Genomic DNA, 16,378 nt, shown 5'->3' on the forward strand with positions numbered 1-16,378 from the left:
AACCTAACCATATAGGAGCAAGTTCCATGCCCCTATCAAAAAATAAACAAGGGGATACCATCACTGAGCCCAGTGTTCGGTATTGGTGGTAAACTGGATACCCGCTGAGAAGGCCCCAATTAGACTTTTAGTGGAAAGATACGGGTTAACAGTGAGTACATTAGGATTCCTTTGCAGGGGATCGATTATGGGCCCGCAGCCACTCAGTCGCCTCCGCTGGATCCGTGAAAATCATGGAGGAGACTCTGTGGACGACCCGGAGTCGGGCCGGATAAAACATTGAGTACACAATGTTTCGCTCCCTGAGCCGCTTCTTAATTTCGATGAATTGTGCCCGCTGTTTCTGAAGTTCCATGGAAAAATTCGGGAAAATCGAGATCACGGCATTGTCGAACTTGATGGGGCCTTTTTGCCGTGCGAGACACAGAATGGTAACTCTGTCTTTACAGTTGAGGAGATGTGCCAGGAAAGGTCTAGGTGGGGCTCCCGGAGGAAGGGGTTTCGTAGGAACCCTATGAGCCCTTTCAACGGCGAACACCGGAAAAAATTCATCTCCCAAAGAGGCCTTGAGCCAGCCCTCCAGAAATTGCTCAGGATGTTGACCTTCTGAGCGTTCCGGGAGACCAATGATACGGATATTATTCCGACGCATTCTGTTCTCCAGATCGTCTGCCTTCTGTTTCCAGGCATTCATAGAGCCTGACACCTTTGTTAACTTGGCCTCCATAGGTGTGATGCTGTCCTCTACCTGGGATACTCTTGTCTCCACTTCCATAATGTGTCCCCTCATGGCATGCAAATCTTGTCGAAGTCGTCCCACTTCAGTGTAAACATCCTCTATCTTCCCAGTCAGGGATGTCCTAGTTAGGGAGATGGCTTGCATCAGTTGTTCAGATGCCTGCTTGAGGGTTAATTCTTCATGCTCAGTCTCTTCCTCACCTCCAGAGGGACGATTTTTACGCTGAGCTTGTGAAGGGTTATTTCTGAGGGACAGTGCACTTTCAGAGGAGTCAGGTCTAGCAAACTCTTTTAATTTTTCTGCTGTTGTTGATCCTTTAGATCGATTCATGATCAGTGGTGATGCAGCACAACAGGATGACTAGAGGTGTATACTCTGTGGATTTTCCCCTCTAGTTATAAGCACAGGAGGGCAAGTGTTAATTAATTATTTCCCAGGAGCAGCTCTCATGCAGAGGGAGGGTTACATAAATTGGTGAGAGCGATGCCTGGTATAATATTAATGAGAGTTCTGATGGCGAAGAGGGGGGGAAAAATCCACGGCACTTGCAGAGGCAGCAGCAGTGAAGGGGTATAAAAGTCCCAACTGTAATGGTGCCGACGGGCAGGGTGAGTTTATAAATAGGAGGGGGGAACGCGGGGCCCAATTTTCCAGGGCACTCACCACGTATCCCCTCAGGTCTTCAGGATATAAGTCACCATCCGGTGACACTGCAGCGATGAAAACTGGATGCCGCAGCTCTCACTGATAGTGCGCGCGTCTAAAATGGCTGCCGCCTCGTGCAGGCCCCGCCACCCGTCTCGGATCTCCTAGCCACCAGCTCACCTGATCCGTCCTGTGTCCTCCTGCGGAGGTCCAGGAGGAGTCCCGGTATCCAGAGGTCCCGAATGCTGCCTATTATGTCGCGCTGGCAAGGTCTCAGACACAGGATGTAAGCAGGATATTCAGGAGCTCCCACAGCGTGCATCCTCTCTCCTCGGCTACATAGCCTCACCCCCCAATTCCAGCCAATTTTGCATTGAAAAGTCAAACGGCGCTCCTTCCCTTTCGAGCTCTGCCATGCACCCAAACAGTGGTTTACCTGCATATATGTGGTATCATCGTACTCAGGACAAATTGTACAACAACTTTTGGGGTCCAATTTCTCTTGTTACCCCTGGTAAAATAAAACAAATTGGATCTGAATTAAATTTTTTATGAAAAATGTTCATTTTGTATAAACATTCCAAAGGTGTTGTAAAAATTAGAAATCACTGGTCAAATTTTAACCCTTATAACTTCCTAACAAAAAAAATTTTGGTTCCAAAATTGTGGTGATGTTGGAAATGTTACTTATTAAGTATTTTGTGTGACATATCTTTGTGATTTAAGGGCATGAAAAAAAAAAGTTGGAAAATTTCAAAATTTTCACCAAATTTTGTTTTTTTCACAAATAAAAGTAAGTAATATCAAAGAAATTTTACCACTGTCATGAAGTATAATATGTCACGAGAAAACAGTGTCAGAATCACCGGGATCCATGGAAGCGTTGCAGAGTTATTACCTCATAAAGGGACAGTGGTCAGAATTGTAAAAATTGGCCCAGTCATTAACATGCAAACCACCCTTGGGGGTAAAGGGGTCAAGTTCTATAGATTTCAATGATAATGGACCATGCAAGCACGGCATCCATATCATTAAAGTGTATGGAGAGTTTAGCTGCTGGAAATAGGCAAACGCTGATCACTGGATTCACTTTCAACCAACAGGCGAGGGTCTCAGAGTTCAGACTTTATATTTTTTTTAGAAATCTGTTGCCGGAAACACCACCCGACACTGCAGGTGTAGACTGAGGGCTTTTTTTAAACAATTCGATCGAAACATGAATTGTTACTATGAGTACCTCAGAAGTGTGAGAAAATCTCATGGTTTTCAAGTTGTAGCAAAACCAAGATAGTTTACAGTGATTTTATGGTAGTCAAGACAATCAATTATTGTATGTTTTACTGCAACGTGGGAATATAGTGTGAGGGTGTATTTACATGTTGGGGTCAGCTTCGTATGACTTCTGTATAAGTGGACCCTGAATGCATCACATGTATAATATTTGGTTGTGCACCTCTGGCACGGTTGGAAAAGCTTGAGTGTCAGTCGAGAAGTTTGGTAGTACTGCTGTCAAGAGCGGCTACCGGGCAGGAGCTTTGTATGGTCTTCAATAGAAGGTTTATGCATTCACTACATCGAGAAGCTTATTGGGACACATTTTTGAAAAGGTTTTTTTCCAATTTGTAAAGTACATTAATAGATCTTGGAATAAAAAAAATGTTCCTGTGCTGAGATTTTCTTATACATGTGCCCCTGCTGTGTACTGTGTAATGGCTGTGTCTGACCGTGCAGGGACATGGTCTGATCATACCACATCTGCTAGGAAGGGGAGGACGCAAGAGAGGATACAGACTGGACAGCATGGGATTGCAGCTGCTGCCTTCTGCGAGGTAAAACATGTTTTGCCTCACCGAAAGAATTACCTGTGATCCCATGCTGTACTGTCTGTATATTCTTTGGTTTCCTCTCCTGGCCAGGAGATGTAGTATGATCAAACCATGTTCCTTCGTAGTCAGACAAACCCTTTAATTATCAAAATCAAGTTTTTAATTCAGTCTCATTGCCACAGGTGTATAAAATACAGCCCCTAATCATATAATCTTCCTTTATAAACATCTAATATATAATTACCAATAAACTCTGTCACACACTTTCAGCGCTTGTGTCGCTTCCACAATGCACCGCGGCTGGAAGCTGTAACAGAAACGGCACCGCCATAATGGAGCACCCAAGTTATGGGTATTTCTATATGGCGGGCGGGATTCAAATCCTCCGCCGCGCCGGCTGAGCCAGTGAGTGTTGCCGCACGGGATTTGAATCCCCCGCCAAGCCGCGCGGCTCCGCTCATTGGCTGAGCCGCCCGCCGGCTGAGGCTTTGCGGGGGATTCAAATCCCGCTCAGCACCGCTCATTGGCTCAGCTGGCAGGGCGGGGGATTACATACCTGACCGGGAGGAGCGTTGCCGCGACGCTTCTCTTCTCGCAGGAGACCGGGGCAGGAGTGCGGTGCCGGAATCGCGCATGCGTATAGCGCTATCCGGCGCCATTTTACTGAAGACACATTTGCAATGTGCCTTCAGCAATATGGCGCCGGACAGCGCAGTATTGGCATGCACGTACTCCGGCGCCAGACTACTCCCCCCACACTCCGGCCTCTGGCAGAACGTGACAGCGCTGGAGCACAGGGAAGAAAGGTGAGTATAAATGTTTGTTGTTTTTTTTTTTGTATGTTTGCAGTTTAATAGGGGTGAGAAGACCATACGTATCAGGATAGGGAGGTGAGAGGTAGCATGCATACCAGAATAGGGGGTGAGGGGACCATGCATATCAGAATTGGGGTGGTGAGACGACCATGCATAACAGGAAAGGGGGGTGAGAGGACCATGCATACCAGGATAGGGGGTTCGGGGACCATGCATATCAGGATTGGGGGGTTCGGGGACCATGCATATCAGGAAAGGGGTGTGAGAGGATCATGCATATCTGGATTAGGGGGTGAGAGGTAGCATGCATACCAGGATAGGGTGTGAGGGGACCATGCATACCAGGATAGGGGGGTGAGAGGATCATGCATATCAGGATTGGGTGGTGAGAGGACCATGCATACCAGGATAGGGGGGTGAGAGGACCATGCATACCAGGATAGGGGCATGAGAGGACCATGCATATCAGGATAGGGGGTGAGAGGGCCATGCATGCATTCAAATCCTGCGCGGCACCGCTCATTGGCTCAGCCGGTGGGGCGGGGGATTTGAATCCCGAGCCGCTTATTGGCTGAGCGCCAGGGGCGCTCAGCCAATGAGCGGTGCCACGCGGCTTTGGTAGAGGATTCAAATCCCACGCGGCACCACTCACTGGCTCAACCGGCGGGGCCTATTGCAATAGCAATAGCATCGGGCCTATTTCTAGTTTGTAATAAAAAGGGTTGTTCCAAAGAGCTCACTGAATTCTAGTGTGGTCCCAATGGGTATCATCACTGTTGCAACAATTCAGTTCATGAAATTTCTTCCTTCGTATATATTTCATGATCAACTGTGAGTGGTATTATTGAAAAGTGGGAGCACCTAGGGATCACCAGATCTCAGTCTCAATGATTGCACATTCCAAAAATTTGTTGAAAGCCTTCCCAAAAGAGTGGAAACTTTTATAGATGCAAAATGGGGACCAACTCCATATTCATGCCTATGATCTTAGAATGGGATGTCAGAAAAGATTCTGTAGGTGTAAGTTGTGTCCTAATGCTTTTGTCATATTTTTTTTAGTAAATGGCTGAGCCTTGTTGCTATGTTCACTACAGCACTTCTTTATTGTAAATTTTATTTATTTGTCTCCAGGAATAATTTTCAATGTTATTTTATAACTATGATGAAATTAAACACACGCTGTATTTTTCTCCCTAGATTTCAGAGAATTTTCATTGTGATTTGAACTCAGAAGCAATGAAACAGAATCTACGAACACATACACCCTCTGTGGCCCCTTCAAGCCAAGCGAGAAGTGCAGTGTTCTGCATTACCTATCCCTCCCCAGATATCTTCCTAGTAGTTAAGGTGAGCATGAATTATGTAGGATGAGCTCCTACAGTATCTGCTTGGGAATCAAATGTGGAGGACTGGAAGCTTCACACAAAAAAGTGTTTATCCTGTACTCTGTACTTGCATCAGATCTGTGCCATTTTACAGTATAACATGAGTGAGTATGGAGCAATAGCACTAAAAGAGGACTTAAAAATCCTTCAAAAAGTATTCATTGTGCATTAATATACAAAGAAACCACCCCTTCCATGGATTGGTAGGCTGTGAACGGTTGTCTCATCGGTATTCTTGCACCTGTGTTGCCAACATCTTAACTATATGGGTCCACTGCATCCTGATAGTGCATTTGTTTGGAGGCCTGGGCAGTTAAGCATCTCTTCTTTTTGTGCTATTGCTGTTTAGTGTTAGGACTTGTAAGCGTGAGGACATGTGATGAGGGTTATGAGCTTATGTATTTTGGCCAAAATATCAACTAATACCTCACAGTTTTTATATGTGTTTTTGCACTTTATTTTTTAGGTTGCAGTTGGGGCCATTTGGTCTTGTAAACTGTGGTGACTGTTCACATGGGATGCATTTTGATAGCGCTGGGCAGCCCGGCTGATCTAATAAAAGGGAGTAACTAATAGGCTGCTAACCTGCTATGCATTGCCATAGTGTGAACAGCGCCGCATACAAGCCTTCATTGTGCATTAATATGCCAAGCAACCACCCCCTCCATGGATTGGTAGGCTGTGAGCGGTTGTCTCATCGGTATTCTTGCACCTGTGTTGCCGCCATCTTAACTAGCATATTTTCCGGCGTATAAGACGACCCCCCAACTTTTTCAGCTAAAATGGAAAATTTTCTTAAAAGTCAGGGGTCTTCTTATATGCCATGTGTCATCTTATATGTCGGGTGTGGGGGAGTGGTCCCGATGACAAAGGGAGGGTGTACGTGGAGTTATCATCCCCCTTTTACCTCATTGGTGGCAACGGTGCTGTCTGCGGGTGTCTGTGCTGGGGATCGGCGGCTACTCTATCTGCACTGTAGCGGCTCTGTGCTGGGGATCAACGGCTCCTCTTTGTTCAGCGTGGGGTCGCTGTGCTGGGGGGCGACTGCGGAGACTCTCTGTCCAACGACAGGGCTCCTCCGGCATTTCCCCAAAGCCCGGAGGCCCAATGCGGCTGCATAGAAATACATGCAGCTGAATGCTCAGATCCGAGTGCCAGCGGCAGTGCCGGGTATTGACGTGCGAGACTCGTCCGCGTTTCTCGCATGTGAGTATGAGCCCAAACAGTTGCTTCCCTTCTAAATTTACTCCTTGTGCAGTGGAGCAGTGTAAAGACTGTAGTGATACATGTAAAGCACAGTGAATAATTAGCAGATGTGTTGACAGCAACTTTGTGCAATTTTACTAGCCTATTTAAATACCAACTCCTTCCCACCCCACCACAGCCTGTTCCAACGGCAGCAGTAGCCCCTAGTCATTGTTTTCTTTGCTGCTGCAATCGCATATTATACATCCATGTGACCACTATGACTAATCACTGGCCTTGGTATTTTCATGCTCTACATGTAGAAATCACCGCTGAGAACAGTGATTGGCTACAGCAGCCTCGTAGATTTTCGCCTCGCAGGTTACTGACTTGCAGAGTTCTACCTTCTGTGCTCCAGTGTGCCCCTAACATACCCAGACCATACACTGGAAGGAAAGGGTGAAGGTTGTTATTGAAGAATTGCAAGGAGAGATCTTTAAAATTGCAAGTAATTGGTAAAAATTGTACAATGAGTAACCTTTAAATGCTGAAATTGGAGTAACCATTGTAAGTTTTGGCACTCGGTGCAAATGTACATTATAGAAGAAGTGACAGCTTACTATGACGTTTATTTGATTCATTCTGATATATCTTGCAGATTGAAAAAGTTCTTCAACAGGGAGAAATCTCTGACTGTGCTGAGCCATACATGGTGTTAAAAGATTCTGATGGTGGAAAGGTATCTTATATATTGATAATAAATGTAGCCTTGTTAATAACTGAAACAGAATAGCTCACATATCAAAATGTGTGACTATGTACCATTGGAAGCCCACACTGCCTTCCTGTATGGTCTATGTACAGGGGCTGGCTGGCACTTTTCAGCCTGGGGGGGCAATCATAAGGCAGTGGCCATCGAGTTGCGCTAGCCCTCCTTTTCCCTGCTTATCTCTGGCCATTGCATTAAAGCAGCAGAGATAATAGGTTTTAAAACTAGGCTGGTAGGTAGATATGCAAACAGTAAGGAGCTTGCTGCATAGATATGGGAGCAGAACCGAACTTACTCCAGAGATATGGGAGCACAATCAAGCTTACTTCAGAGATATGGAAGCAGAACCGAACTTACTCCAGAGATATGGGAGCAGAACGGAGCTTACTCCAGAGATATGGGAGCAGGACAGAGCTTACTCCAAAGATTTGGGAGCAGAACGGAGCTTACTCCAGAGATATGGGAACAGAACAGAGCTTACTCCAAAGATTTGGGAGCAGAACGGAGCTTACTCCAGAGATATGGGAGCAGAACCGAGCTTACTCCAGAAATATGGGAGCAGAACGGTGCTTACTCCAGAGATATGGGAGCAGAACGGTGCTTACTCCAGAGATATGGGAGCAGAACAGAGCTTACTCCAGAGATATGGGAGCAGAATGGAGCTTACTCCAGAGATATGGGAGCAGAACGGAGCTTACTCCAGAGATATGGGAGCAGAACGGAGCTTACTCCAGAGATATGGGAGCAGAACCGAGCTTACTACAAAGATATGGGAGCAGGACCGAGCATACTCCAGAGATACGGATCAGAACGGAGAATACTCCATAGATATGGGAGCAGAAAGGAGCTTACTCTATAGATATCGGAGCAGAACGGCGCTTATTTCAGAGATATGGGAGCAGAACCAAGCTTACTACAGAAATATGGGAGCAGAACAGAGCTTACTCCAGAGATATGGGAGCAGAACAGAGCTTACTCCAGAGATATGGGAGCAGAACCGAGCTTACTACAAAGATATTGGAGCAGAACCGAGCTTACTCCAAAGATACGGATCAGAACGGAGAATACTCCAGAGATATGGGAGCAGAAAGGAGTAGTAACAGAGATATTGTTGCAAAACCGAGCTTACTACAGAGATATGAGAGCAGAACGGAGCTTACTACAGTGGTATGGGAGCAGAACCCAGCTTACTACAAAGATAAGTGAGCAGAACTGAGCTTAATACAGAGATTTGGAGCAGAACTGAGCTTACCCCAGAAATATGGGAGCAGAACAGAGCTTACCAGAGATATGAGATATATACAGTGCGATGGCCCCAGTTCCCACCATAAATATAGTGCGATGGCCCCAGTTGCCCATATACAGTGGGGCAAAAAAGTATTTAGTCAGTCAGCAATAGTGCAAGTTCCACCACTTAAAAAGATGAGAGGCGTCTGTAATTTACATCATAGGTAGACCTCAACTATGGGAGACAAACTGAGAAAAAAAAATCCAGAAAATCACATTGTCTGTTTTTTTTTCCATTTTATTTGCATATTATGGTGGAAAATAAGTATTTGGTCAGAAACAAGCAATCAAGATTTCTGGCTCTCACAGACCTGTAACTTCTTCTTTAAGAGTCTCCTCTTTCCTCCACTCATTACCTGTAGTAATGGCACCTGTTTAAACTTGTTATCAGTATAAAAAGACACCTGTGCACACCCTCAAACAGTCTGACTCCAAACTCCACTATGGTGAAGACCAAAGAGCTGTCAAAGGACACCAGAAACAAAATTTTAGCCCTGCACCAGGCTGGGAAGACTGAATCTGCAATAGCCAACCAGCTTGGAGTGAAGAAATCAACTGTGGGAGCAATAATTAGAAAATGGAAGACATACAAGACCACTGATAATCTCCCTCGATCTGGTGCTCCACGCAAAATCCCACCCCGTGGGGTCAGAATGATCACAAGAACGGTGAGCAAAAATCCCAGAACCACGCGGGGGGACCTAGTGAATGAACTGCAGAGAGCTGGGACCAATGTAACAAGGCCTACCATAAGTAACACACTACGCCACCATGGACTCAGATCCTGCAGTGCCAGACGTGTCCCACTGCTTAAGCCTGTACATGTCCGGGCCCGTCTGAAGTTTGCTAGAGAGCATTTGGATGATCCAGAGGAGTTTTGGGAGAATGTCCTATGGTCTGATGAAACCAAACTGGAACTGTTTGGTAGAAACACAACTTGTCGTGTTTGGAGGAAAAAGAATACTGAGTTGCATCCATCAAACACCATACCTACTGTAAAGCATGGTGGTGGAAACATCATGCTTTGGGGCTGTTTCTCTGCAAAGGGGCCAGGACGACTGATCCGGGTACATGAAAGAATGAATGGGGCCATGTATCGTGAGATTTTGAGTGCAAACCTCCTTCCATCAGCAAGGGCATTGAAGATGAAACGTGGCTGGGTCTTTCAACATGACAATGATCCAAAGCACACCGCCAGGGCAACGAAGGAGTGGCTTTGTAAGAAGCATTTCAAGGTCCTGGAGTGGCCTAGCCAGTCTCCAGATCTCAACCCTATAGAAAACCTTTGGAGGGAGTTGAAAGTCCGTGTTGCCAAGCGAAAAGCCAAAAACATCATTGCTCTAGAGGAGATCTGCATGGAGGAATGGGCCAACATACCAACAACAGTGTGTGGCAACCTTGTGAAGACTTACAGAAAACGTTTGACCTCTGTCATTGCCAACAAAGGATATATCACAAAGTATTGAGATGAAATTTTGTTTCTGACCAAATACTTATTTTCCACCATAATATGCAAATAAAATGAAAAAAAACAGACAATGTGATTTTCTGGATTTTTTTTTCTCAGTTTGTCTCCCATAGTTGAGGTCTACCTATGATGTAAATTACAGACGCCTCTCATCTTTTTAAGTGGTGGAACTTGCACTATTGCTGACTGACTAAATACTTTTTTGCCCCACTGTGTATATATATATATATATATATATATATCTATATATATATCTATATATATAAATAAAAAACACAAATAGGACAAGCTGTCCTCCGAACTCTCGATGATAAATACCTGTTCTCTCTGTATTGCACGGACCAGGACTGGGTATTAGTCCAACAATGTGGAAATCAAAGCAGAAACGTCCAGAAAACGGATTACTTCAGGTAATTTTAAAAATCAAAAAATTTATTGGAGATGAATGTAAATATATCCAGAGTTCAGTAACAAGATGCAGACATAATGCTGAACAGGCATGTATATATATGAATAGACATATATATATATATATATATATATATATATATATATATACATATAGTAGGATAGCCCCAGTTCTCCCCATATATATATATATATAGTATGACGGTCCCAGTTATCCCCATATATATAGTATTATAGCCCCAGTTCTCTCATATATATAGTAGGATGGCCCCAGTTCTCCCCATATATATATAGTATGACGGTCCCAGTTATCCCCATATATATAGTATTATAGCCCCAGTTCTCCCATATATATAGTAGGATGGCCCCAGTTCTCCCCTCATCCTAATTCCCGGCATTTCAGCCTCCATTTTCTCTTCCCGTCCTCAGAGCGGCATGAGACATGCCTGCGTGAGCACACTGAAGTTTCTGGAAGCTGCGGTCTGCAGCTTATGAGACAGACCAGGGCTTCCACTAGGAATTTCGGGGCCCCATACTGGCAAAATTTTTGGGTTCCTTTGAGACTCCACAGTCCCACCGCCCACACTTGGAAAAATTCAACTTCACCACCACATCCTCACTGATCAGATATTAACAGTTCCCATCAAACACCAGATCACATTCACAACCAGCAACTTTTGTTCTGGCCAAAATAATTTTTAAGCTGATACCACGGCACGGTAGACTCTTTCATCCGGGCCCTACTCTACTCTAAACTATTAAAAATAAATATATATTTAGGTGTTTTTCTTTAAGGGAATGAGTCACATACATATACATTTTTTTTAAACAACCATTAATACCACATACAAGGGACAAATATAGTCACACCATGACCAGACCACATATTACCACCACATAGTGACTGAATACTACAAAACTGATCATTAATTAAAAAAACCCACAATACTAAGTGCCATTGTATACAGGAACTCTGTATTTACTGTCAGTGTACAGGTAATACAGTGATCAAAAGTGACATTATACACAGAAGCTCTGTATATAGTGTCAGTGGACAGGTAATACAGGCATCACCAGTGACATTATACACAGGAGCTCTGTTTTTAGTGTCAGTGTTTAGGTAATACAGCGATCACCAGTGACATTATACACAGGACTGCTGTATATAGTGTACAGTGTATAGGGTCAGTGTACAGGTAATACAGTGATCACCAGTGACATTATACACAGGAGCTCTGTATATAGTATACAGTATATAGGTAATGCAGTGATCACCACTGCCAGTGACATTATGCACAGGAGCTCCGTATATAGTATACAGTGTATAGTGTCAGTGTACAGGTAATACACTGACTCACCAGTGACATCTCTAGCTGAGGTCCTTCATCTTTGCTTTTCTTTTTCATCCAGCACAGACTGCCATCACTTCTTCCAGCCAGGACTTGTGTCTGCATAAAATAACACAGTTACCTAGAGCACCACTTCCAGAGCACGTTCCCCACTTTTTTCCTTTCTTCTACACTACACATCTGAATAAAGACGTGCACCCACAATCAACATATAATTGGTTATTATGCAACCCACCATTCCAAATATAAATTATAATCCACCACTGTGCACCCACTAACTATAAATGCCACTTTCCCCATTTAATATATAAATTAATTAGCACCTGTACACTTTCCCCCAATTCATTATCAGGCACTTCATCCTCAACGCCCCCACTATGTACCTCCCGCTCTAACCCTAACCTCGATTGATTATATTTACATGCCCCTCCCACCTCAATTCATTGTCATGTCTTTATCTCCCACCCTCTATTTATTATCAACTGCTCTACCCCACATTCAATACATCACTTACTCCCCCACTCTCAAAATTCATTATTTGTTCTCCCCATAGATCATCATTTGCTCTCCCCAGCCCCCACCTTCAATTCATTTGCTCTCCTCACCCCGCACCTTCAATTAAATTGATGTGCCCTGTCCCTCACACTCAATTCATCATTTGCAGTCGCCCCACTTTAATTTGAAGTCCCCTTACTTCATCATTTACAGACCCCTATCCCCCTTCCATTTCATCATGTGCAGTCACCCCTCAGACACACTTCATCATGTGCAGTCCCCTTTACCCCCACTTCATCATGTGCAATCCCCCTTATCCCCCACTTGATCATGTGCAGTCACCCTTACCCCCACTTCATCATGTGCAGTCACCCTTACCCTCCACTCCATCATGTGAAGTCACCCTTACCCTCCACTCCATCATGTGCAGTCACCCTTACCCTCCACTCCATCATGTGCAGTCCCCCTTACCCCCACTTTATCATGTGCAGCCCACTCCCCCATTTCACCATGTGCAATCCCCCTTACCCCCCACTTCATCATGTGCAGCCCCACTCCCCCCACTTCATCATGTGCAATCCCCCTTACCCCCAGTCATCAAGTGCAGCCCCACTCCATCATGTACAGCCCCACTCACCCGCCTCCATCAAGAACAGCCACACTAACCCCCCTCCATCATATACAGCCCTACTCCCCCTCCATCATGTACAGCTCCACTTCCCCCCTCCATCATGTACAGCCCCACTCCCCCCCTCCATCATGTACAGCCCCACTCCCCCCTCCATCATGTACAGCCCCACTCCCCTCCTCCATCATGTAGAGCTCCACTCCCCCCCTTCATCATGTACAGCCCTACTCCCCCCCTTCATCATGTACCGCTCCACTCCCCCCTTCATCATGTACCGCTCCACTCCCCCCTCCTTCATGTACAGCCCCACTCACCCCTCCATCATGTACAGCCCCACTCCATCATGTACCGCTCCACTCCCCCCTTCATCATGTACAGCCCCACTCACCACCTTCATCATGTACCGCTCCACTCCCCCCTCCATCATGTACAGCACCACTCACCCCTCCATCATGAACCGCTCCACTCCCCCCTTCATCATGTACAGCCCCACTCACCCCTCCATCATGAACCGCTCCACTCCCACCTCCATCATGTACAGCCCCACTCCCCCCACTCCATCATGTACTGCTCCACTCCCCCCTTCATCATGTACATCCCCACTCACCCCCCTCCATCAAGTACAACCCCACTCCATCATGTACAGCCCCACTCACCCCTCCATCATGTACCGCTCCACTCCCCCCTCCATCATGTACAGCCCCACTCCCCCCACTCCATCATGTACCGCTACACTCCCCCCTTCATCATGTACAGCCCCAATCACCACCTTCATCATGTACAGCCCCACTTCATCATTTACCGCCCCACTCTCCCCACTCCATCATGTACAGCCCCACTCACCACCTTCATCATGTGCAGCCCCCACAGCCCTGAGTGACAGCATTACTGCACCTGTAATGGGGAGAGCGGCAGTAATGTCTATGATCGCTGGCAATATGGCATAATACACCTTCTTACCACCCAGGATGAAGAAGCCCACACAGGAGGTGAAGCAGACAGGAAGGTCAGGACATGAATCATGGGAAGGTGCCCACCTGAAAGCAGTGCAGGAACTCCATGGCCCCAGGCAGCAGAATTTACAGCAGAAGGCATCCAGCAGCTTGAGACGCTGAGGAGTGGAGCTGTAATACTTCTCCTCCAGGAAGCGGCTGCAGGTGCAGGAGCAGAGCCGGAAGCTATCCCTGCAACTTCTCTCTACGGCTCCCTGGCTGTGCCCGGCCTGTGGCTGCAGAAAGATTTAAAGGGGCCGCGGCGGCCCGATTTACCTTCAGCCTATTGCCAGCCTGGGCCTGCTCATGACATACTGCTGCAGCCAGGCAGCCTGCATGTCGGGTGGGATGACGTGACCGCGCACTACAGGTGCGCTATGTATTAAAATCATTGCCGGTCCTCCAGCGGTCCTTTGCAGCTGCTTAGGCACCGGCCTGGGGGGCATATGCATTCCTGCCACCCGGCCCAGCCCGCCCCTGTCTATGTAGACATTTATGAATTATTACCATCTCCAGGACATTATTAAGCACAGAACTTCCCTAGAGACCAGAGAGTGATATGGTACATACAGCACCTTATCTTTGTGTACAGCAAGGACTGATCAGCAAACAAGCGTTCAAAAGGATGCTCATTCATGATCATTGTCCCATGGAAGCATGACAACCGGTCAGCCAACAAATTACTGTGTTGCTCGTTGGTTAAATGGATCATTTATAAATGCTATTAAATTATCATTGTCATCAGCACATGTGTAGGCAGGGGATGTGCTTTTCACAATGGGATTGCTGTATGGATACAGGTTTCCTGTAGTAACGACCCTCCTATCTCTATAAAGTTTTATTGGCCAGTGTGAATGAGGCCATAAAAGAGCAATTATGAGATTAAATCAGCCCCTTTAAGTCACCAGGAATACAGTCGTCATTTTTGCTTCCTCCTGTGATAAAGAGCTTCCTCTAATAATTCTGATCCAATCTATGCAGCAAAAGTGACAAGTGAGTTACAGAAAGGATCAGCTAATTGTGATTGTTCTAGTAGCTAGTCTGAAAACTGGAATTTTACAATTTTCACAAGAAAATAAAAAAGCACCAGCAAGTATAAAGTATGATGATTATTTTTGTTAATGAACATATATATGTGTTTGTCTGCGTGTGCATATATTTATTCTCCCATTATATATATATATATATATATATATATATATATATTCAGTGTGTGTTAGAATCTAGACACATGCCTTAGATCAAGGGGCCCCAACTTGTAGCTGGGGAGCCACATGTGAATTGTGGCTCACAACTGTCTGCCAGCTTGGTACGTTAGGTCCAGGTCTAGCAAACAGGTATGAAGAGTACATCTCAAAATGGTGAATTTTGTGAGTAGCCCTGCACAGAAGAGCAGATCTGGATGAACATATACTGGTCTTAGGGGTTTAGAGATGTTTTAGGTATGGTACGCTGGAGGATGGTACTACCTGTTCTTAAAGCTGGATTCGACAGTGTGTCCTTGATGGGAAAATACTGAATGGGGATATTGTGGGAACCCCTGGATCTCGGTGTACTGCTTTGGAGTGATTTATGTGGTAAAGCTTTGGTTATCATTATACTTGTAATGGGGGCTTTGGTTAACACTACTTTGAAGGGGGTGGGAGTTGGATGTGGCTCGCAACCCTCTCTCTAAGCCTAATGTGGCTTTCAAGGTCAGAAAGGTTGGGGACCACTGCCTTAGATGCTACTGTAAAGAGGGACTCTGCTTCCCACAATCACACGTCGTAATTAGGATATACACAATCATATTTAGCCCTTCCAACAACTGTCAGCTATGTATATGTCATGGCCGAAAGTGTAGGCACCCTTGAAATTGTTCCAGAAAATGAAGTATTTCTCCCAGAAAATTATTGCAATTGCACATGTTTAATTTTTTTTATATGCATTGAAAGAGCACAAAAAAGCAGAGAAAAGGGCACAAATTTGAAATAATTTCTCACAAAACACCTAAAATTAGCCTGACACCCTTTGAAATAAATAACTGTAATAAATTGCTTCCTATATCTAACAAGCTTCTTGCACCTCTCAACTGGAATTTGTGATCATTCTTCTTTTACGTACTGCTCTAGGTCTCTCAAATTTGAAGGGTGCTTTCTACCAACAGAAAAATATTCAGAATTGAGAGTCCTCAGTGGTTGATACCTTTTAATGGCTAACTGAAAAGATGGTAACACATTGCAAGCTTTCGAGACTACTCAGGTATCTTCATCAGGCATTGACTAATACAAAATCTGAAGAATCACATGTATATATGCACAACACAGCACAGAAAAAATGCAATAGATAAGACAAGTGACGTGAAGCAGAATTATCATTATGGGATAGGGAGAAACATAAATATTGGA

The 16,378-nt window shown here is 45.3% G+C and overlaps 1 protein-coding gene across 4 annotated transcripts in view; it reads left to right on the forward strand.

The window, feature by feature from the left end:
• Positions 1 to 16,378, forward strand: part of DOCK8 (dedicator of cytokinesis 8) — a 268,625-nt gene that overhangs the window by 76,423 nt on the left and 175,824 nt on the right. For all 4 annotated transcript variants that reach the window (XR_012231574.1, XM_073572263.1, XM_073572264.1 and 1 more), the window contains 2 exons: positions 5,223 to 5,372; positions 7,254 to 7,334. Coding sequence is in view for 3 of the 4 variants with exons in the window: in XM_073572263.1 (XP_073428364.1) it covers positions 5,223 to 5,372; positions 7,254 to 7,334 (231 nt within the window). In the remaining variant the exon portion in view is untranslated. The remainder of the gene's footprint in view (positions 1 to 5,222; positions 5,373 to 7,253; positions 7,335 to 16,378) is intronic.

The sequence above is a fragment of the Dendrobates tinctorius genome, unplaced genomic scaffold (assembly GCF_039654945.1).
Source record: "Dendrobates tinctorius isolate UK_male_01 unplaced genomic scaffold, ASM3965494v1 ptg000031l, whole genome shotgun sequence".
Classification (NCBI taxonomy): domain Eukaryota; kingdom Metazoa; phylum Chordata; class Amphibia; order Anura; family Dendrobatidae; genus Dendrobates; species Dendrobates tinctorius.